Here is a 24,045-nt window from a genome sequence, read left to right as displayed (position 1 = left end):
ATTAGCCCGCAGGCGAAGCAGCAATTTTTATGATGACGGGTGCTTAAGATGCAGTGGAGCTTCTTTGAAATGTGTGTGTGTGTGTGTGTGTGTGTGTGTGTGTGTGTGTGTGTGTGTGTGTGTGTGTGTGTGTGTGTGTGTGCATGTGTGTATAAGGATATGCAGGCTTACGTCGGCTGTAGAGTTCTGCCAAGTTGGAAGCCGCCACCGAGCGAATCTCTGAAGACAAGAAGCCCTCCGACTCCAGAGACACACCTGAATCCTGAGTAGAGAAAAATCACCTTTATGTCAGCAAAAACTTTTTTTTTTAACGCACACTGGCTACATCCAAACACACACACACACACACACACACGTAGCGTTACCTTGAGGGCCTTCCGAGCTGCCTCCATGTTGGGGAAGACGGGGAGGATATAGTTGGTTAAGGTCTCGACATCAGGGATCACCCCAAGCGCCTGCATGCCCTTCACAACATCCACCACATCTACAACACACACACAAAAAAATAGTAATTAATATCAATTTATGTTTGTCATAGCTAGTGAGATCAAATTATATTTGTGATTATGTCATTTGCTTCTGTTATCGATTAATTTGGCCATTTTCAGTCCTATCATTCATAACAAAATTGACATTTCTCCCACTTGAGGAAATGGGTGTTAGTATTTTTGCTTGATAGATAACAAGAAACTATTTGATCAGAAAAAGAGTTGCTTTGTTTTTTATCAGTTGACTAACCAAACAATAAACTAATTGATATAGCATCATATTACATGTAGTCTGTATGTCCTTAAGATATAGTCTGATACATTTGTGTTTGTATAGTAAATGTGGGTTATTAGTCTAAACAAAAGTTAAGACATACCAGAGTGAAATGTTTTAATTTATATGCAGTTTGTTTGTTGTTTTTTGCAAAAGTTTGGAAAAGTAGCCTGGGAAAATATACTATTTTAGTTTTTTTGCTTAATATAAATCACTTGATGCACTTTTACTTCACACACAGACACACACACTCACACTTTCCTCACTTTCCTCTCATGTACAGGCCTAGAGCTGTGTAAGCACTGTGAAAATATGGGTCTAAGAAATGAGCTGGCACATGCTTTCTCTCACCCCTCCAGTTCAATTGCTGGGCATCCACACACATACACACACACACACACACACACACTATATCAAATGCTAATGGATGACACCCGTTTCTACCTTGAACTGGTGGAACCGTGTACATAAAACACGCACTCAGCCTCAAGTGGACTCTTGCACCATCACCTTGCTCTCCAGCAGTGCCACAAGGTCCTGCCCCAGGGAAGGAGGCCAAAACAGCCGCATGCATATGGAACAGCCACTCACACATTCTCAATATGCCCACGAGTGTCTGTGTGTTTGTGAGTGTGTGCACATATGGAGGAGGCACTGCAGTACTTTGCATATGCCTGGGAGCGTGCCCGCAAAGGACACAGGCCTAAATGAGCGCATGCACGTTCGGGGTGTGTGTGTGTGTGTGTGTGTGTGTGTGTGTGTGTGTGTTTTCATTCTCTGAGTGTGTTGCTATGTGGTTTTATGACAGAAATATCAATGCATCTATATGCTATATATGACTGCATCCAGTGTACCAATACACCTTGTTCCCATGTGGACTTCAGCCAACTACCCTAAAGTGCTTCCTTGAGTTGACACACCTCAAGATGCATGGGTGTATTTTCTCTCCACTCAGGCTTTATAAAAACGCAAAAACACACACACAAACACACACACACACAGCTCTGTGTTTCTGCATCCTCTTGGGACGTATGTGTTCACCTGGCAGTCTCTCTCTTTAGCTGAATAAAAGATGAGTACCAGGCTTTTATACGCCATTAAAACCTGCGGCTGGGGCTGCATTATCCCAGGTAGGGCTACCTGAACCACTCCATCCATCCAGCCTTCCCCTCAGTCCATATCACTCATTCATCTGCCCCTCTCACTATCCACTACCCTGCTTTCAAGAAAAAGTAAATAGGCGATCTTCCTCTTTCTTCTCAATGGAGGATCCATCCGTTCTGATGTCTGCCGGTCCATTCTTACCCCCTAATCGCTTTCATCTTGCCTTTTTTTATGAAAGAAGAGAGGGAGCACCTGCTTTCCTCCTGAATAATCCATAATCAATTTCACGGTGAGCCAGACAGACAGAAAACAAGTGAATGGAGAGCTGAGGGTATAAATGTATACGCCGGACCTCCTCTCTCGCGCTCTCTTACTGGCTTCCACACATGAGCTTTCATGATCATCAGCACTTTTTGGTTGCCTAACAAGCATTTCTTGCGTGTTTTTCTGCAAGTCAAGTCTGTGACCAAGAGCTTTTAACCCTTTGAACACCATGATGTTTTTTGCTTGGTTTTCATTCCCTTTGTTTACGGCTTACAGCAAATCACTAAATGCCTTAGCTAAGCAGACCACATTATATTTTCACCGTAACTTAGGCTCATAGGTCCGCAGGTTTTCAATACACAAATGTCTGTATAATGTCTGCATACAGAAGATGTCAATATACCCTGAAGAATAGATCTATAAATGATGATTATGATGTGAGATCTACAATTACACGTTTTCTACACCGATTAATGAATGTTTGTCTTCAATGTCCATCATTGAAAGGGTAAGTTACACCAATTTCCTGCTCTATATGTATGGTGTTAATTAAATTAGTTATATCAATTAGGAGGTGGTGAGATTTTTGGAGAAAATTACATATATATTGAACAATATACTGGTCAGTCAACAATGGCCTATCACAGATATACTTGATATAGACGTACTGTCCAATATAAACCAATTGTTTTTTAAGTTGTATAGGCAGAATTTCATGTATATTTGATCCTTTTTCTTCATTCAAGTTTACTGTATACATATGTTTTTGTGCTCTTTTTTAATTTATAATTATTAAATTCCCAGTGAAATTTACAGTTTCAGTTCCCTGATGTCATTTTATACAATAAAGGTTATGGTTAAACTGTAAAATATGACGCCTCCATTGCAGATCTTTGTCACAAGTGTATTATAACCACATTTGAGACACTACAAAAATGTGTGTTTATGTATATAAATGGTTATTGGCTGATATATCAAATATTGGATTTTTTTTACTGCTCAATATCAGTAGTGCCCCCACAAATCCAGAATTTGTACCATTTCCCCTATGTGTTTTATCTTTTCACTCAATAATGAACCCTCTCTGCTTTCTCCCCTGTCAGAACAACTTAAATAAACATTTGGCATTCAGAGGAGAGCTGAGAAGAGTAGAAGCCTCTCCAGGTTGGTCAGCATAAAGGCTGACATAAATCCAGGCAAGAAGTATCCAAGTAGTGAGTTAAGCATGGCAGTGGTCACAAGATATCATCATCAGATTCATATCTGCAGGTTAACTGTCACAGACGAGAAGTGAGGACGGAGGAAAGAGAGGAAAAGAGGAGTGGAGTGAACCGGTCGCTGTCATCTCCTCCCGTCCTCCCGACACGAGTACCTGTCACTTCTCCTTTTCTTTCTCCTGCAACACCATCTGTCTCTCCATCTATCTGTGTCTATGACTCTGTAAAGGTAGACTTTGTTTGCTGCGAGGCAAAGACTGGTGTTCTGTTTGAAAACAAAGGGAGTACAAGCACATTTCAACTGAATGAGGCAAGAAAAGCTGCAATTCACCCTCACTCGCTTCATGCCCCCCCTCTTTTTAAAATCGAGGTGATGCTTGGCTCTCATCCTACCAATCAACTCAGTTGATGTTAGAATAGAGTTCATAGAGGGCCGCTTTAGAGATTGCTGTGGTGGTGCTTCTTTATTGCAGCCCACACTATTTGACAGATAAGGAAACAGTGAAAGAGTTGAAGATGAGGTCATATAAATAGAATCAGGTGTGGGAGAGCAGCCAGGAAAGAAAGGAGACTGGACAAGGGAGCCTTTACAACTCTCATCACCCAAAACACGCAAGACCACTAACATTCCCTTCCTCTAAAGCCTCCCCTCCCTCTCTGTCTCTTGCTCCGCCGTGTCAGAAGTAATAAGAGTGCGCTGCATCGCGAGGTCTGACAAGCGGTGACTAGCTGGCGGCAGGTGGGAAGTACGGCCTGGCATATGCTTCCGCTAAACCCGCCAAATCCACACCTCATCAAAATGCAGAAGGATTTCCCCCCCCCCCCCCCTCCTCCCTGGTTGCTCCCCTCCAATTCCACGGCTCTGGCCTCTCTGCCCGCTAGTGACACCTGTGGACAAAAAGTGACACGGCCCTTAATATTTCATGGGCGGTGCACAGTGGGGCGCGTAATCCAAAGTGAATTCCCTCAGAGCGCTTGCATTTACATGAAATCAAGTCACTCCGCATCAGTCACATCACCTGCACTGCCCCCCAAAAGGCCCCCACCCTTCACAAATACAGACGCACACACACCTCCTGCAGCCAATGAGTGTGTGAGAGAGGAGGAAGAGAGACATAGGAAGGGGGGGGGGGGGGAAAGAGAGGCTGAATCATTCATGAGGGTCAAGGCTAGCACTAGCGGAAACGAGCAAGTGTGAGCGAAAGAGAAGTTTCTCCACTTTCCTTCCTTCTGTTCTTCCTTCTTTCCGCACCGTGATAACTAAATGGATGTAGTCTGAGGCATTTGCGTGTCTTTGAGAATATGTGCCTGTGTGTGTGTGTGTGTGTGTGTGGCTCTGCATGTTTAAAATGATGTCTAGTCGTCTTCCTCTTCATGCTGCCAAACCAGGCGCTGAGACATCTCACCATTCAAAATGAGAATCTGCACCGTCGCCACAATGGTCTGACCAGTTTCTCCTTGCTGCCAGCTCAAATGCTGTCAATTAGCTGACAGGGAAAAATACATCATTTATTAATCACTCTAAAAAACCCCAAAGAGAGAGCCAGAGCTCAGCATAAATAAAGCACTTAAAAGCCGCATTTGAGAAAAAAAAGGCATTTGACAGGGTACATTCGCTAATGAGTTGTGAATTCTGACAAGTCTCCAAAAGCCGGCTATCTGTCACTGAGACGATGCCCCCCTCCTCCTCCAAGCTCATCGTTGACAAAAACAAGAGAGAGGAGGATAAGTATTTCCTTCAGCAGAGGAAACAACTCGGAACATAATTATTCACCTGCTGAGCCACTAAACTGAATTAAAATGAAAAATATGCCACATAAAAACATAACATACATCAAACACCCATATATATATATATATACAGTGGGGAGAACAAGTATTTGATACACTGCCGATTTTGCAGGTTGTCCCACTTAAAGCATGTAGAGGTCTGTAATTTTTATCGTAGGTTAACTTCAACTGTTGGAGACGGAATCTAAAACAAAAATCCAGAAAATCACATTGTATGATATAAGTATTTGATCACCTACCAACCAGTAAGAATTCCAGCTCTCACAGAGCTGTTAGTTTTTCTTTAAGAAGCCCCCGTTTCTCCACTCATTACCTGTATTAACTGCACATGTTTGAACACGTTACCTGTATAAAAGACGCCTGTCCACACACTCAATCAAACAGACTCCAACCTCTCCACAATGGCCAAGACCAGAGAGCTGTGTAAGGACATCAGGGATAGAATTGTAGACCTGCACAAGGCTGGGATGGGCTACAGGACAATAGGCGAGCAGCTTGGTGAGAAGGCAACAACTGTTGGCGCAATCATTAGAAAATGGAAGAAGTTCAAGATGACGGTCAATGTCGCTTGGTCTGGGGCTCCATGCAAGATCTCACCTCGTGGGGCATCAATGATCATGACAAAGGTGAGGGATCAGCCCAGAACTACACGGCAGGACCTGGTCAATGACCTGAAGAGAGCTGGGACCACAGTCTCAAAGAAAACCATTAGTAACACACTACGCCGTCATGGATTAAAATCCTGCAGCGCACGCAAGGTTCCCCTGCTCAAGCCAGCGCATGTCCAGGCCCGTCTGAGGTTTGCCAATGACCATTTGGATGATCCAGAGGAGGAATGGGAGAAGGTCATGTGGTCTGATGAGACAAAAATAGAGCTTTTTAGTCTAAACTCCACTCGCCGTGTTTGGAGGAAGAAGAAGGATGAGTACAACCCCAAGAACACCATCCCAACCGTGAAGCATGGAGGTGGAAAAATCATTCTTTGGGGATGCTTCTCTGCAAAGGGGCGACTGCACCGTATTGAGGGGAGGATGGATGGGGCCATGTATCGCGAGATCTTGGTCAACAACCTCCTTCCCTCAGTAAGAGCATTGAAGATGGGTCGTGGCTGGGTCTTCCAGCATGACAACGACCCGAAACACGCAGCCAGGACAACTAAGGAGTGGCTCCGTAAGAAGCATCTCAAGGTCCTGGAGTGGTCTCGCCAGTCTCCAGACCTGAACCCAATAGAAAATCTTTGAAGGGAGCTGAAAGTCTGTATTGCCCAGCGACAGCCGCAAAGCCTGAAGGATCTGGAGAAGATCTGTATGGAGGAGTGGGCCAAAATCCCTGCTGCAGTGTGTGCAAACCTGGTTAAGATAAAAATCTATGATAAAAATTACAGACTTCTACATGCTTTGTAAGTGGGAAAACCTGCAAAATCGGCAGTGTATCAAATACTTGTTCTCCCTACTGTATGTCTAATCAGGTTCCCATGCCTCGTATTAACAGACAGACAGAGTGATATTGAGGGTCATCAAGTGTGGGACATATTAAAAGGCTTCTTTAAAAAAAAAAAAAGGCCAGCCCCATGTAAGGAATCAGGGTTTACCAGAAAGGAGTGCAAGACTGAAGGACTAAAGTTTTAGACTGAGAATCAGGTTTAAGTCTATAAAGAATTCGAGGGAAGTCAATGGAGAAAAAAAATGAACTTTGACCCTTCTGCCTCAGGCCTGTATGTGCATCCACGTATGCATTTCTGCATATGAAAGGGAAATGCTTCAGGCTGCTGAGCCCCCCAGTGACCCCAGCAAGAAAGTTTAGGTTCCCCCTGCCACAAGGGAAAAGATCACCTGATCGACCATCCATACATACTGTGCAATGGCTTCTCAGCGGCTTTTGCAGGCTTGATACAGAGTCAGCTAGTTGGTTTGTGCTTTGATATCAGGTCAAACTTTGTCATTTCATTCAACAGACAGGATGCCAACAAAAAAAACAATCTGAGTAAATAATCAAATAATCTTGAGAAAAAAATTATCACTCAGCCGTTTAAGACCAGTTTCTAGCCTGAAGTTTTCATAGTAAAAGGAAAGAGAAGAGAGTTCACACGCAACCAGGAGGCTGTGAGTGAGAAGCTTTTGGAGATCAGAAAATATGACATTCATGTCTGAGCGCACATTCTCAAAGTCAGTGTCTTTTTGGTGTAGAGCTCATCTGTCGAGAGTGGCTGACATGGGTGGTTGGGACCTCTTCTAAACTTTGCAATCTATTCCTAGAGCTCTCCAGAGAGATCCGTGTGTGTGTGTGTGTGTGTGTGTATGTGTGTATTTGTGAGCAAGTTTGTATGTATGTGTCTGTTTCAACTCTTCTCGTTGTAACTCTCTCATGCAGGGATCAGACCTCTTTGCCCTTGACTGCCCCAGCCCAGTGAAATCTGTCCCAGTTGGACCACTCTGCCTGGCATTAATATTTGAGGGAAACACTCCTTTAAAAGCACTTTCTGGTACAGAGGACAGAGGAAGTCATAATCCCCCCTACGCCACAAAAATAACACACATGCTCATAAAACTGCTAATATCATGCTCACCAAAAAACCCTCCAGCTACACTTCTGATGGGATGTACAAACAGCCAGCAAGTTTCCTTCCCTACGGGGGCTTCATAGCACCCATTAGGTTCTCACATACACATGGAGTACTGCACATGAAGCTCAAGTGGATCTACAACTACAATGTCTCACGAAAACTCACTATGTTCAATTTCCACAACTTCTGGTTTGATTTAGAGGGATTAATATGTACAGAAGATGCAATTCTATATAAAGTAATTCATTCAAAAGTAGAATAGTAATAGTGGTAGATTTAAGCAGATTTAAAGCTGCTAATGTCTGAAATGTCAGCTAGTTTGTGTGTGTGTGTGTGTGTGTGTGTGTGTGTGTGTGTGTGTGTGTGTGTGTGTGTGTGTGTGTGTGTGTGTGTGTGTGTGTGTACCAGCTATGCTGTTATCCTTCACATGCTGAGTGAGGAGGGGCCAGAAGTAGTGAGGTCTTATGGGTAAGTCCTGCTCCTTCAACATCTTCATCAGCTCTAAAGACAATCCTGTGGAGAAAAAAAAAAAGTCATTAATTCACATCAATTACTTTTCCCCATCACTGCAGTGATTTGGTATGATATAAAGTTAAACATCTGACGTTGGGTTAATGGCTTAATGTTGCATGTTTGTGCAAGTGGATGTAAAAGTAGTATCTCTAAGTGCAAGTGAATTGAAGTGTGGGTTGTACCGGTCTTCTTGGCCTCCAGAGCACAGCACAGGGTGAACTTGAGTGGCGCACTGTGCAGATTTGCCTCCTGGAGCTCTTTGCAGTAGCTGCTGATCTTCTCCAGTGACTGTAACACACACACACACACACACAGATCAGATTTATACACTGAAATCAACCCGCAGCAAACAAAATAAATGCTAACAACCAACTGTGGACAAATTGAGTGTTTTCGTATTGAAAGTTGACTGATGCTGTGAATATGTGTGATCAATTAACTGTAACATGCAGGCAGTGTGTGAACCTGTGTCTGTGTAACCATTTTGGACTCTCAGTGGCTTCTGCAGGCTTGATACAGAGTCAGCTGTTAGTTTGTGCTTTGATGTCAAACTTTGTCATTTTATTCGACAGACAGGATGCCGAAAAACTAATTAGGGGAATAAGACTAGGCTAGGTGAATAATGGGCGAATTAATTTTTCCGTGTACCGTGCCCATGTTGACACAGTGTCTGAGGAAGAAACTGCCAAGATCGGGGGAGTCAGAGTTGCCGTCATTGTGCACGGGAAAAGTCCTCAGGATGTGGAAAGCTGTGTCCTCCAGGCCCTGGGTGATGAGGCTCAGACACAGGTTCATGGCATCTACAAGAAGAATAAATATTGATTATACTCATTAGCCTCATACAGTAACACCATCAATAACATTATTAAACATGCAGCTGAGTAGTTATCACTTTAATGAATAAACTACGTAGTTCTTAAGCCTTTCTCTCTTTTATGAACAGTTCATTTTAACAATCATAACCTGACCATTAGAAAATATTAGAGCTACAACAATTATGGATTAAGTGATCCATATAAAATTAATCAACACACTATTTTAATAATGGGTTAATTGTTTTGAGTCATTCTCTGGTGATTTTTTGGTGTCTTTTGTCCTCTCTGAAAGTAAACTGAATGTCTTTGGGTTGTGGACTGTTGGGTGGGATAAATAAAGAAATTAGAGTTTGTATATTGGGCTTTGGCTGAAACAATCACAATTACTTTTTTTTACCATTTTCTCACATTTTAAAGATAGCTAATCAATTAATTGAGAATAACAATAAAAACAATATTGTTAGTTGCAGCCCATATTTCATCCATACGCAAAATTAAGATTTATATTAAACCACCAAAACTTGAACTATGTTTTATTTGTTAGCTCCTGCTCAGTAAGAGTCATACTTCATTTGCAGAAAGTTATCTTTAAAAAACACACACGGACTGAGTGTCCCAGTCTACGGTACTGTGGCACACTATAGCCTCTGTCACACGTAGTCCCTGGTAAACTACTGGCATTACCTTTTGTGATACCACTTGTGAGTGTCACTACTCACTCATGAAGCTACAATCAACATATTTCCATCTTGTGCCTTTTCGCACATGTCATGGCAATACCAGAATAGATGGGGCAAGGCACAGTCCAGCAGATGGTGTTCATGCAACACTTATAGATGCCAGCTGCTCTGTGCAGCCTGAGGAGAGCTTTCCTTATTTCTGAATGTGTGTTCATGTTTTTAGCCATTCTTGAAAAAAGGAGTTTGTTTGCAGATAAAAAAAAACTTGCATTGCTTAGTTATCAAATTACATTAACAAGGCATCTGTATACAAGTTGCAGATTCAAATAAGTATTGTGATTGGCTCACTTCTCATGAAAGAGAAACAGCCATACCAGCATTTTTACTGAAATATTACTAGGTCTTAAAAAGGTAGGAAATTGGCAGTATAGATTTGATCCATTGCAGGAAATGTTCCCGGACATTTCAGGGACAGACTGCATGTGTGAAAGGAGATTATGAGGTATGTGTGCACATGTATACCTGGAATATAACCCTTCTCATGCCTCAAGCGCTCCACTATCTCTGGGACGTGCTGCTGGTGTCCGGCCTTAGCCAGAGTGAAGATAACCTGCATGATGTCCTTGTCCATCAGGCTGCAGTCTGCACTCTCTGCTGCCTCCATAGTCTGACACAGAGAGGAGGAGATGGAGAGAAGGAGAAGGAAGAAGTGAATGAGGCAAAGAGATGGAGCAGCAGGGTGGAAGGAGGGATGAGGAAAGGGACAAAGGATGGTATGGAATAAAAGGGAAGTAAAGGATGAATGGGTGGAAGGGAAACAGATAGAAAGCCATAATGGAAGAGATGGATAGGGATGAACAAGAAAGTGAGATTACAGTGAAAAAATTAATTAGATAATTAACATAAACAAAATCCTCATATGTAAGAGATATACTAATGGTGATGTGATGCTGGAAGACCTATGTGCACACTGTGCCTTAGATAAAATGATGATAACATGGATACAATCTTCTGATGATAGGATACATTATGATTCTGTATGATGGTACCAAGAGGGAGCGTGTGTAGATTGAATAGCAGTGGACCAAGAACTGAACCTTCAGGCCTACACATCCACCTGAATGAACACACACACACACACACACACCTTTTTCAGACTATCCATGTCTCCCTTCTCAGCGTAGACGTTAAGCAGTGATACGTAAGTGTCAGGACCCGGTTCAATTCCTGCTCCTCGCATAACAGTCAGGATGTTCTGAGAACTGGTGATGTCGCTGCACGGTGACACATGACAGCATGTTAAATAACTAGTATTTGAAACATTAAATAATGTGTAATCAAACGCAGTAACTTAAATAGACAAAAAAAAAAAGTAGAAGCTCTCACCCTGCACGAGCATGGCCTGTTAACAGGGAGTTGAAAACAGCTTCAGTAATGGGTAGATCTCTGCTCTTCATGAAACCCAAGATGGTGCTGGAAAAAACAGAAAATCATTTTAAGCGTGCAAATAATAAAAGCATAATGAGTCTAATTTAAAAAATGGCAATACGTTTTGGAACTAAAATCATCAGTGGTGGAAAAATCAAAGTAAGCAGCAATATATCTGAACACTTGTGAAAGTGTGTCGCTCAACTGAAAGTCAGCTTTTGAGTATAATACCGTTTTACAAGCCAGTTGTAAAGATGTAAGATGCTGGATCTTAACAGCAGAGCATGAACATTACAAGCTGGTAAATATGCTCAACACAAAGTATGCTCACCTGGCTCCCTCGATATCTCCATTTTGGCAATATGCTGCGATGAGTCTCTGGTAGGTAACCTGTGCATAACAGAAAAATACATAAATAAATAAATAAAAAATAGTGTATTCAAGCAAAGTCTGAAATGCAGCGTTGCTTTGTTTCAAAAGTTGACTGAAGTTAAAGACATCAAATAGATAAAAAAGCCCCTTTAGTACTGGGTACAATTAAGTAATTACAATATAATAAGCAGAATATACAGTCGGTGGGTCTAAGCAAACAGCCCTTAATGTACTCTGCACTGTAGTTCTTACTCTGTTGGGCTGAACGTTAGCTGCTTCCATCTTGGCCAGGAAGTCAGTGGGTGAGAACTTGAAATCATTCTGCAGGTAAACCTTCAGCAAGGCGTTGTAGTGACTGACATCGTATTGTGCACCTACAGAGGAAAATATGCAATGTTATGATTTAAAAGTTGCAGAAAGCCTGCTGTAGTGTTAATGAACCATATCATGTAACATAACATAAAATACAAGTAGATGATGTTCTCTGTACAGTTGGTTAAATACAATGGTTAAATACTGTGTCTTTCACCACATCTGTTCAGCTATCAGTAACTCAGTACTTTGGGTAATCTGATGGTTATATCGCTGCTGTTGGGGTGGTCTCTTACCCAGATCCTGAAGCTTCTCCCAGACACGGTGAGCCAGCTCAGTGCGCTCCTCCAGGGTCACCTCAGGCAGCAGGGACCCGCAGCTACGCAGCAGCAGCAAGGCCTGGTTGCCACTGGGATAACCTGCAAATATACAGGAGCATTCATACAGAGGGAGCAAAGGCAAATAATCAGTTATTCAAACAACAAGAATCACAGAGGATATTTGTGTTAATGAGAGGGGACGACTGTCTGCCTCTGTCACACTAGACTGGGTGATGACTTTAAGAATTACAATACTGGCACAATAATGATATCTACAAGGGGATTTTTCTACCCTTAACAAATCTAAAAATGTAATATAGTCACCTGGGACTCGAGGGTCTGATGCATTATTTGCAAATAAGAAATTGCATGTGAGAATAAACTAGGAGAAGATAAGAAGGTGAGAAAATTGAGGAGGTAAGAAAACTATTTAAACTAATTGAAATGGTTTAGACAACCCAGTACCAGTCAAAAGTTTGGACATGCTTTCTCATAGGAGTGAATGAGAAGATGTGTCCAAACTTTTGACTGGTAATGTAGATTGCTAATTACCTCCCTGGGGATTATCAGTGCAGTCATTAGAAGACCTAGCTCATCATTTGCTTCTGATGGATGTTACCACTTGAGTGTGAAGATGCATTTCTTTTTGTCTGTTACTCTGAACAAATTAACTTGTTGCATTCACCCTTAAATCCGTCTCCCTGATCTTTGTGCTTACCTGTCCTGCAGATATCATGGAAGACACGGAGCAGCAGTGTCTTAGTGATGCGACCCGTCCTCCTCACAGAGCTGTCCAGTTTTGTCAGGGCCCAATCAAACTGCTGTGCCTGCTTGGACCGGACCGCAACACTGGCCTCATCCTTCTGCTCTGTGGCGATGGCGTAGGTTCGCACACATCCCGCAGCGTTCGGCCACACGCGACTGTGCAGCAGTAGACAGTAGAGGACAGTAGAGGAGTGGGGAACACAAGATGGAAAGATAGAGATGTAAAAGCACAAAAAAAGAAAGTAGGGAAGGACAGACAGACCAGTACCAATCCAAGTGCCATTAAAGTGATACAGATACCAATTGAGTACTTAATTCGATACCCGTTACAGTATTTGCACTTGCTTTTATCCAGAGTAACAGATGTGTATTGTAGCCTCACTTTAGAGCGTTTAGGTGGCGTCTTGGCTGCTGAACTGCTAAGCGCATTAATTTAAATTCACCAGGACTTCACCACCACAGACGGGTTGTAGCTGCTGTGGCAGTGGGCCAATCACATGTCGCATTAAACCAAAGAATGCTTACGTTGATTGGCTGTGAGTTATGTTTCTAGCTCCGGGTACAAAAGGGATCTTTTGCAGGTATCATGTGATGGGCGACGTTTGGATACTACCGATACCCAGCCCTAAACCCTAATCCCAAATCATCACAGTGAATTCTGTACCTAGATATGATTTGTGTTTGAGAGAAATGGCAAATTCATTATATCTGAAGAGACTGAGTGCTTCACAGGTCTATGGCTCCTTGTAGTTTGGTCTGGTGCTTTGACCTTGAATTAAAAATCCCCAACAGAGTAAACTAAAGCTTACACTTCTCTTTGACATCATCTGCAGACAGTGTTTCTGTAATATTTCATTATAAAATCCTAAACATTAAATCTGCCAATGACTTAACTACATTAACTACAGTAGCTATAACAATGTACTGTGGATGGCAGGTCTGTGGGATGGGCCTTGAATAAAACCCACGTGTATTTTAATCTTATTCAAAAGAAACTCATTGACAAAGGAGAAAAGCTGCTATTTACAACTACAATATCATCATGCCCTCCCTGTATGAGTTGAATTATGAAACATGGCTGAAAAGCATGTTACACAAGTTATAATCAACACCTTATGTAAAGCAGAGGCCATGTTTACTTCACATTTCAGACCTCAAAGCTACTTTAAAACAACTTATTGTGACACAAGACATCTCGATACATTTAAACAGTCCAGGATTACACTGGTGTAGTTAAATCCATGTGTGTCTCTGACTGTCATTGAGCTCAGCTACAGCGGCTAGCAGGCTGGTTGATACCTGCACACATTTCCAGAGGCGAGACGGGAACAAGCTCCGGTCCTGGTGCCGCTGAGAGCCCCGCTGTACAGCCGACCCAGGGGCGGTCCGGTTCTTTTAGTCGCTGTGAGCTGAAGCAAGCCCGAAGGCGAAATCCTGAGTAACCGGGCTGATCTCAAGAGCGCAGACATGTTTTCTGTGTCGCAGGCATGGGAGGAAGGACATCCGTACCACGTGACAGGTCAAAGGAAACATCGCGAGAGTTCAGGCTGCGCTGGAGCCGGTTACGTTTTTTGTTTTACACTATGACGTCACTGCCAAAGACAATCATGTAATCTTTCTTTTTAAACTTTCTGCAAACTTAATGCAAATGAGATGCTTAGTAACATCAAACAAATAAATAAAAAGAATAATTAACATCTTATTTTCCACTTCTTCCTGTTTAAGAGTTAAAGATGTTATAATATATTTTAATGTGAAGGCCCTAAAATTGATTAATTAATGGATTAATTGATAAATTGACCTCTATGGCATGGTGCTATCCACAGACAGCCACCTTTTTGGACCTCACGCCACCATTACAAATATATTTATATATATATCCATAGATAGGCAAGGCAAGGCAGCTTTATTTATATAGTGCATTTCATACACAGGGGGCAACTCAGTGTATGAACCCAATTATAGTACAAAGAAGACAGAAAAATAAAAATAAAAATAGAGCAAGTAGGAAAAATATAGACTTTCATTATTCTCCTCATGGCACCATTGTGCCGTTTTTTTCCGTTTGGGTTAAAACATGGAGTTATGATCACCTTTACTGTATACTAACAGGACATTTTATGGGTTGAATGAATGTGATCATGCAGCTGGGGTCACTCCTTCTGAAAGTGAGCTTGTGTGTGTGTGTGTTGATAATGAGACAGAGTTTTCTATATGAAGATGAAGATAAGGAAGTTGATGATGTACCAGAGGATGGTGTTACACACACACACACACACACACACACACAGGCTGACTCCTACACAATAACACACACTAGTAGTTTCCTTTTGTTTGCTGTTTGGACAACAAACACTGGGTGTCAGGGTTATGTTGGATTTAAAAAAATATTTTTTCAGCACAGACACCTTTATTTAACAGTAGACAGACAGGAAACAGAGGGGCGTGACATGCAGCAAAGGACAGCTGGGATTCGAACTGGAGTCAGCTGTGTATGTGGCATGAGCTCAATCCACTTGACCACCTGCGCACCCTTATTGTATATATTTTTAAATAATTGTTATTTTTATTTTATTGTGATTTTCTTTGTCCTTTTATCCTGTCATAAGGCTTGATTATAGTTTCAATTCACAATGTATGAGGTATGTGTGAGGTATCCACAGCTAGGGGATAAAACTTCATTTTGTGTAAATGCTTGTGCAAAAACACAGTCAAATGGAAGACTACCATTATCACAGGCATTTTAAACTTAAGCAAACAGTCCACAACAAAATGATCAACCTCTTTCTTACATACTATATTTATGAATTTATCTTGTTTACTTTTCTTACTTCTGATAGTCTAAACCTTTAATTACAATATGTAATGCTAGAAACCATTAAATAAGAAAAGATTGATGTTCATATTTTGTGTTGGCAACTGTTTTTATTATAAGCCACAACAATAATAATAACAACACTTCGTTTGTAAATTTGAACACGATGTTTGAAACTGTATATTAAGAATAAACCAGTGATGTCATTTTGGTGATTTAATTTCACATTTTGGTTTTCACACATTTTCATAATCGTGAACTTAATAAAAAATGTTTTAAAAAGACCATTAGCTCAACTCTTCAATCATCTTATTATTCCCTTTCCTCTTCCCCTTCTTAAAGCTCTCCTCAACTACAGTCTTTGCTTTGTCCATGCTGTTCCTTTCACTCTCCCTTAAACTGTGCTCGCTCCACAACTCGAGAGCCAGTATATGAGTCCGGTGTGTGTGGTCCAGCACCCAGGCTTGAAAGAATTCACACTTCTTGCTTGCCAGGAAGTACTTCTGCCTCTTTGCTCCTTCCTCTCCCTCCTTGGACAGGGCGGCTCTGGCTTTGGAGAGCACTGAACGGAGCTGACTCAAGGCTGCCAGGCAGTATCCTGTAGCATCCTTTCTGTCTCTGCCGGTCATGATGTGAGCCACGGCTTCCACCGCCCTGGCTGGAGCACGGGAATCTTCCTTATCTAGGTAACCTCCTGCTGAAAGTAGAGTTTCTCCACGGTGCAAGGCCTCTTGGACTGAGTTGAAAACCCTGCCTGAGTCCAGCGCCTCAGACAAAGCAAGAATCATGTCACAGATCTCAAAAATCAGTGAATCAGTGTCTCCATTATACAGACACATGGTGAAAGAGTAGCCAAAAAGGGCGTTAACCAAACCATAGCATACCAAGGGAGATGGATTTGCACACAAGGAACTTAATTTGGGAATTTTTGCAGAAATTGGAGGCACGCTAGAAACTGAGCTTCCCTCATCTTTGCTCGTTTTCTTTCTATTCCCCACTTTTTTCGCAGATTTGCTCCGATTCCTGACTTCATCATCAACCTCCTGTGCAGCTGCAGTTGTTGAGTCACCTTTCTCCAGTTTGCTCACCTCCTCCTTGAGCACCTCCACCAACACTCTCCCTCCCTCATTGTGTTCCTCCCACCACGGCTTCCACAGGTCGACCAGCCGGCCAATAGCTCCCCCCCCCACCAGACCCATAAACGTGTCTTTCTCCTTGCTGTCGAGAAGTCCCCACAGCTCTTCTTCTGAGAGTTTGTCAAGATCCAGCCCAGAGAGCCGGTCAGCCAAGTCCAGCTCCTCCTCTTCTGCACCTTCATCTTCCACATCTACATCTTCTTCCTGTCCTCCTCCGATCTCTTCAAGTTTTCTCAAAATAGCCTCAATCTCCGTCTCACTCTCTTCTCCAGACTCTTGAAGCTCTGCTAATCTGGACAGGAGCTCCATAGCCTGCACTCTCTCCTCCACCTCTCCTTCTCCTTCCTCTGTGTCATCTTGCATAACACCCACATCTCGCAACACACTCTCCATCCCCCCATCTGTCCTCTCTGCCTTTTGTCTGAGTCCTAAAAGAATCTCCTGCATTTTCTTTCTCCCCTCAGCCTCCGTTTTCCCCATATCCTTCAGCTCCTGCAGGACTGACTCCTTGTAAAATTCCTCGGAGCACGCAGAGTGAGCTGGGCTGCGGTAGCAAGCCAAGCCACAGTAATGCAGGTTGCACCGAGGACAGGTGTAGCAGGACTGTTTAGTTTCACACAGCATGCAGACTGCACTCCTCTTGGTGTTTCCCCCTTCATAATCATCTGGAGCTTGCTCCTCTTTAGTCTTGGCTGGGCTGAGAAACTCCTCTCGTCCAGCAGAAGCAGCTCCTCTGGCAGGGAGCAGGATCCCGTCTCTGGTGACAGTGTCCGGCTCTGTGTCAGTCCACTCCTCCTTTGGACCGATATCTGTCAACAGACTCCTCACAGACGGAGGAAGTCTGCGTCTGATTAATGGATTCATTAGCGGCTGAAATGGACGAAACCACGGCGTCGTAGCAAAGACAGAGGGAGTTTTGTGGTTTCAAGGTAACCTAAAACCGACAGAAATAAAATACATGTTAGCAGGATGTCTGTAGTCTGTAGTTACACTAATATAATGGAGCACATGTGACAATTTGAGGTGCCAACGTCACGTAAACGTAGGTACAACGTGAGTGTGTTTAAACGTCGTCTGGAAACATTCAATATAAAAATGAAATACATATTTTATTTTTATAACTTACAGAATAAAATGGACTTACTTTCAAGCATTTGATTTGCACCTGCAGCAACGTTATCACGTTTGTTGTGAAGGCGCCATGTCGCCGTTTGATGACGTTGGGTGACGTAGCGCTGTAGTTTCTGTTTTTTTACAGCATAAGAATTGATATTTTATTTCTTATATACAGCCTATGGAATGAATGGCATAATAACAACAACAATAATAATAATATTAGCAACAATAATAATTAGAATAATAATAATAATAATAATAATAATAATAATAATAATAATAATAATAATAGTAATAATTATAATAATAATGATAACAATAATGATAATCATAATAATAATAATCATAATGATAAACTGTATAGCACTTTTTTTTAGAAAGTGCTATAAAACCTAAGGATGGGAGTACATAAGTATTTGCAGCAAAATGAATTTTGAGCAGCGTTTCCCACAGAATTTTAGAGCCTATAGTGGTTGTACCTCAGTCTCTCTCCTCTAGACTCAAATGTATCATTCTGAGAGCAAAATTAAGATGTTATATCTATTTTCTTTCTAAATAGTGTGCTCTAAACAATTTAGTGCTTTAGTAATTTAACTACTGGTTGTATAAGTATGAATGGTGATGGCACAGCAAAAAGGTCACACCCACAAAGCATTAGAAAGAAATTTTACCAGCTCATAAATGTTCCATTTAATCAAAAAGACTAATGTCCATATTTCAGCTCTGAAAAAAGAAAGCAGAAGTGATTATCCAAGCTCAACTAGTTCATTACTTTGGAACATAAAATACTGTCAGACTTTTGACATTTTTCAGTATTTTTCTACATTGTTTCAAGTTTGCGTTGTGTTTCTTCAAGTACCTAAACTACAAATTAGCAGCAAAGCAACAAAGTTCTGAAACACAAATCTGTATTCAGTTGGGGTTTGTTTGTTTTTTTGGCTTTTTAAACATTTGAACATTTATTGAAATTAAACCATGTGAGAAGTTAAGAGGGAAAAATCACTATTTGGTAGAGCTGTCAAAAACTTGTACACATCTTAAATGTGACCCCGACTACACACTGCTTTTTGTAAGACGTCAAAAGACAAAAAGGTTGGAAACCATTGGTTTCATCTTTAACAATGTGTTGTATTTGAGAAGCTTGTTATATTATCCGTTGTGTCAAATCTTTATCTGAAAAGTAACTAAAGCTATTTCTTTAGGAAAACTACTGCTACTAGGAAAACTGCTAGTTTTGCATTCATACAACTACCCATCATAATAATAGTAATAATAACAATGATAAGAATGATAATGTTTTTAAAAGTATTTAGATACAACAGAGGCCAAATAAGAAAACGCATCTTATTGATAAAATAATCTAACCTCAAGGTAAAAAAGGCAGCTATTCTTACCTATTCTTGAGCTTTCAGTCATATCACATTATCTTCATTAGAAGATGACGTTATCCAGTTTTCATGGAAAAGCAAGTGTTAATGTTTCTGAATTGTTTTCATCCTGGATGATCTACAGCTGAACAACAAATCAGAGTTGAGGTGAGACTGTTGTTATCTGTTGTTTCCAAAGTCAAGAATTAAGTATCTTTTCCATACAATGAGAACACTAATAAGTAGTTATGTAATAAGTATCATAATATCATTAAGAGCATCATTTATCCTTAAAAATCTCAAGTGCATTGCACCACTTCTTTATTATTTTTGTCATACATTTGATTTTTTAAAACCCTAAGCATCTTGTCCAAGTAGATTTTCCTCAAATCTCCAGCCACAAACAACATGTTATTGCAATAATTCAGGTTTCTCAGACTTATAACTGGTTGAATGTTTTATGATAATAAAAAGAAACTGCTTTTATGTAAATTGAGAAAAGAAATCTATCACATTTGTTCCATTAAGAGACTGATTCCAAAACTAATCTTATCCATATGACTACCCTTGCATCTCAACAAATTATGCACTCAATTTGTGGACTTGTAGCATGTGTGCACGTCTCAGTTTGACTTAATGGGTTCTCTGTCTAACTTGCTGTCAATTTGCATGTGTATTATGCATGTCAGTCTATTTGTGTGTCTTTCTGACTGTGCTGTGTGTCTACATCTCCCATGGGGCTGTTTGCTATGAGGTGATTGTCTTCCGCAGGGGGTCAAGCATGGTAAAGGTCATGCAGGTGGGGAGTTGTCAGATTGCTGTCCACCCCTCACTGGGCCAAGGGGCTCCCGTGCCGCCTGACAGAGCCTGTGGGGAAAAAGGGCGGAGGAGGGGGGTCTAAGGTTGACGTGTGCCATGCTGTCTTGGCCCCGCCCCTGGCTGCCGTGCCAGCAGTCCTGGGTAGGCTGCTGCCTCCTCGTGTCTCCTTTCTTCTTTCCTGGCATGTTCTGTGACATGTTAGTATCTCCAACACTCGATCCACAAGCTTACTTACTGCCTGTTGGACTGATCGTAATCCAGAAGCTAATGATTAGGTTACGAAGGATTAGAACAGCTTTTTGCCCTCTTTGCTTGGCACAGTTTTATGCTCCATGAGAACAATTCTAACAGGCTTTATTATATAGTTGACATTTCTAGGAAACGCAAGGAGAGAGAGAGGGATGTGATGGGCAGTGAAGTTCCCCAACTGGAGTCAGATCATTGTGATTATATTGCATGTGTCTTAATCACCAGGAAAAAACATCTAAAGTACAGAGGAGGAAAAAAAATACATTTAAAGCCTTCTGTACGGATTATTACTATCAAATGGCCCATTATGTCAAACAAGATAGATACTGTCTCTCTCTCTCTCTCTCTCTCCATTATCCATTCCTTCATTACACACATCATCAGGACACCCTGTGGCACTAATGTACAGATAAAGTGTAAGAACCAACTTATTATGAGTATGAAATAAATATTCTACTAGGTGGTACACATGGGTTTCCTCTATATGCTCTTGAAAGTAGAATATGAAATATAAGCTACATTCAACTTTATTTTATTTTTTGTGTGCTGGGTAACTGAAAAATTACTTGGAAAATCGAACTGGGGGTGCAAGAAAATCTGTAAAAACAAATGCTGAAAAACCACAGTAAAGAAACACACACACACACACACACACACACACACACACACATCCTGCTGTCTGGCACCAGCTGATAGGTGACAGGGAGCAGTCCCTGCCTTTTGGGCATGTCCAGCCCTGGCATGACTGGAGCTGTCTACTGTACAGCAGCAGGGTGTGTGTGTGTGTGTGTGTGTGTGTGTGTGTGTGTGTGTGTGTGTGTGTGTGTGTGTGTGTGTGTGTGTGTGTGTGTGTGTGTGTGTGTGTGTGTGCGTGTGCGTGTGCGTGTGCGTGTGTGTGTGTGTGTGTGTGCAGTAAAAGAGGGTAGGCCTATGTTGACGTAGACTGTTCTGTCAGCTGCCAGCTCAAAAGGATCTCGCATTATGTAGGGCACCCAAAAAGGAGGCTGTGTGTGTGTGTGTGTGTGTGTGTGTGTGTGTGTGTGTGTGTGTGTGTGTGTGTGTGTGTGTGTGTGTGTGCGTGTGTGTGTGTGCGTGTGTGTGTGTGTGTGTGTGTGTGTGTGTGTGTGTGTGTGTGTGTGTGTATTGTGTCTCATGTCAATTTTCTATAAGCAGCATTCACACTTTATATTTCACACCAGTGCATTTACCCCAAGCTTTTTTTTCTACCCAATTTGACACTGATTTAAGTTCATTTTGCAAAACATAATTTAGTTCATTTAGACTGTAAGTGAACTAATATAATGTAAAATCATCAGCTTACATCTTTATAGATGACTTATTTAACACAAGGATTAGGTCACTGGTAATTAAAGTACACACACTGCACAAAAGATGTTTCAGTGGTAGTTCATGATCAGTTCTATTGAAAACAGCACCAACAATTTTTTACTCACGTTTGACTCAGCCAATCATCAGTTATATGTATTAAGACAGTAAAAGCTGAATGGCCATCTTTATAAACATGCTGAAACTCAAAATCAAGGCTATTGAGAGAGAAATAGTTTAAATTTCAGAGGACTTTTCATAAGTTTACTAAGAGCAGGAAGAATATTAAAAGGTCCAATGTTCACCCCACTGAAAGGGTTAGGGTTCTGCTGTTCTTAGATATCAGAATAATACAGACAATTTTCCATGCTTGAGGGGAAATATTTTCCTTCAAGGTTAAAAATGTGACATAGCAGTTCAGTAATGTAATCAACAAAATTCGTATTAATTTACCATTGAGGTTACCCAGTCCAGAATCTTTATCATTTTTTTTTACTGAGATTAGAGGTTGTTTTTTAACTAAATTCTTCAGTTAGTTCTACATTTGAGTTATTCATATTATGTCTTAGACCTCTCTCAACCTTTTCAATAAATAGGTTGTTAAAAATAAATAGTAATTTCAAGTTGTTTTGTAATGAATGAACCATCTATTAAGGAAGGGTTATTTGCTTAAGACCTGATATATCTTTAAAGGTATTCCATCATTTCTTCCTATCATGCTTTAGGTCATGAATTTTGTGTTGATAATGAGATCTTTTTTTTAGTCTGTTCATTTTTATGACCTTGTTTCTGAGTCCCTGGTATTTCTTCTATGTAATAGTCTTTTATTGCAGAATGTTTCATTTCATCCCAGAGAGCCATGCATATTTTAAATCCCTCATCGAGCCACAGGGCCAAAGTACTTCTCACAGTGAATTCTTTTGTTGGTGCGTGCTTGTCAACAAGTCTTTAACATCACCAAGAACATGGCTATAGTGCAATATCTGTGCACTAAACTTGGCATACTCTGTCCCAGTGTAGATATTGTTTTAGTAATACATTTTTCTTCACAAAAGGATTCACAAGATCTTTGCAACACAATCCTTGGCACAGTACTGTATTTCTCTGTTTGCATCTGTTACCTTCTGAAGCATAGCACATACATAATCAGTGTATTGTACATTAGAGTTAGGAGGTCTATAACATCAACTGATAAATAATGGTTTGATGTGAGGTAGGTGAATGTTAAGCCAAAGGGCTTCTATAATTGGATTCATCAGATCATTTATATATCACCTTAACTGGAATGTGTTTTTTGTACATATATGGCAACACCTCCCCCATGCTTGGCTACTTCAGAGGCATTATCCGAGATATCTAAATGTATTTTTGAAATATTGCAATTACATTTATATTGTTATTGTTGAGCAAGAGATTTAACTTAATGCTTCAGACTACAGATGTTAAGGTGTGTGATCCTGAAGCCTTTCTCATTTAATAGCCTCAATAAGAGTAAGAGTCTCCATACTGTAGTAGAACGTCAAGGTAACAAAACCTATAACAAACTTCAAATGTGATAGATTTAGAATATAACAATCAATGAATGGAACAATAAATTAACACAACTGATGACACATATGATCACATTCCTAAAACACTGGCAGTTTGATTTGGCAGTTTTTTGTTTGACTGTAGCATGTTCAAAGCAGAGGAAAAGACAGGCATGACAGCTCCCTTACTATAGAACAGAAAGTGTAAGTTTTATGAGTGTAAACTAAACTAAAATATAACTAAACTAAACTATAACTCAAAAAAAGCATAAATATGTGGCTAAGTTACCAAAAATAGCTTTAAAGATCTGAGTATAGCAATAAGTGTGGTGTGTGTGTGAGTCAGCGAGCATCAGTGAGTGTGTTGGCGGAAGGTGTAATGCAGCCAACTCTCAACGGAAACTGGGCATAGCAACAACAATCTCTTCGCCCTTCCATTTTCCCTCCATTTACCTTTTTTCATGAATGAACTCAGGAATGTAAGCTCAGCTTCCCGAAGCATGAAAGCATCAATGTACTCCTTCAATAATTCATCTCAAGGATCTATTATTTACCTATTATTTTCACCTCTTCACAAGAAGGTTGCACTGTGCCTCTACATCCTCTCCCCCCCTCTCCTCCCACTTCTCCTTGTCCTCCTTTCTTTAATTGAGAACCTTTGCTCGGTCACTCAATCCATATAAACAAATCCTTGCTTCCTGTGCAGCCTCTTGATCTGCCTCAACCAGTAGACTATCTCTTTGAGTGTGTGTGTGTGTGTGTGTGTGTGTGTGTGTGTGTGT

The 24,045-nt window shown here is 41.1% G+C and overlaps 2 protein-coding genes across 2 annotated transcripts in view; both read right to left on the bottom strand.

The window, feature by feature from the left end:
- Positions 1–14,375, bottom strand: part of lrpprc (leucine-rich pentatricopeptide repeat containing) — a 63,216-nt gene extending 48,841 nt beyond the window's left edge. The window contains exons 1-13 of the mRNA XM_053332728.1: positions 14,206–14,375; positions 12,860–13,062; positions 12,118–12,240; positions 11,762–11,883; positions 11,469–11,527; positions 11,096–11,182; positions 10,857–10,983; positions 10,232–10,376; positions 8,863–9,014; positions 8,397–8,502; positions 8,107–8,214; positions 366–484; positions 172–262 (exon numbers count right to left, since the gene is read on the bottom strand). Coding sequence (XP_053188703.1) covers positions 172–262; positions 366–484; positions 8,107–8,214; positions 8,397–8,502; positions 8,863–9,014; positions 10,232–10,376; positions 10,857–10,983; positions 11,096–11,182; positions 11,469–11,527; positions 11,762–11,883; positions 12,118–12,240; positions 12,860–13,062; positions 14,206–14,375 — 1,612 coding nt within the window. The remainder of the gene's footprint in view (positions 1–171; positions 263–365; positions 485–8,106; positions 8,215–8,396; positions 8,503–8,862; positions 9,015–10,231; positions 10,377–10,856; positions 10,984–11,095; positions 11,183–11,468; positions 11,528–11,761; positions 11,884–12,117; positions 12,241–12,859; positions 13,063–14,205) is intronic.
- Positions 14,376–15,859: 1,484 nt separating this feature from the next.
- On the bottom strand, positions 15,860–18,058 carry znhit2 (zinc finger, HIT-type containing 2). The gene is made up of 2 exons (XM_053332736.1): positions 18,002–18,058; positions 15,860–17,791 (listed from the first exon to the last, which is right to left on the bottom strand). Exon 2 carries the CDS (start codon positions 17,719–17,721, stop codon positions 16,009–16,011), a length of 1,713 nt encoding a protein of 570 aa, XP_053188711.1. The 5' UTR covers positions 17,722–17,791; positions 18,002–18,058; the 3' UTR covers positions 15,860–16,008.
- Positions 18,059–24,045: the final 5,987 nt, after the last annotated feature.

Source organism: Scomber japonicus, chromosome 14 (assembly GCF_027409825.1).
Source record: "Scomber japonicus isolate fScoJap1 chromosome 14, fScoJap1.pri, whole genome shotgun sequence".
Classification (NCBI taxonomy): domain Eukaryota; kingdom Metazoa; phylum Chordata; class Actinopteri; order Scombriformes; family Scombridae; genus Scomber; species Scomber japonicus.
The sequence above is the reverse complement of the archived record's forward strand: the minus strand, read 5'-3'. Positions and strand labels throughout refer to the sequence as shown.

Bases quoted from the DNA above. Each gene is read 5' to 3' on its own strand.
- znhit2 (XM_053332736.1), bottom strand. From the start codon at position 17,721: ATGAATCCATTAATCAGACGCAGACTTCCTCCGTCTGTGAGGAGTCTG.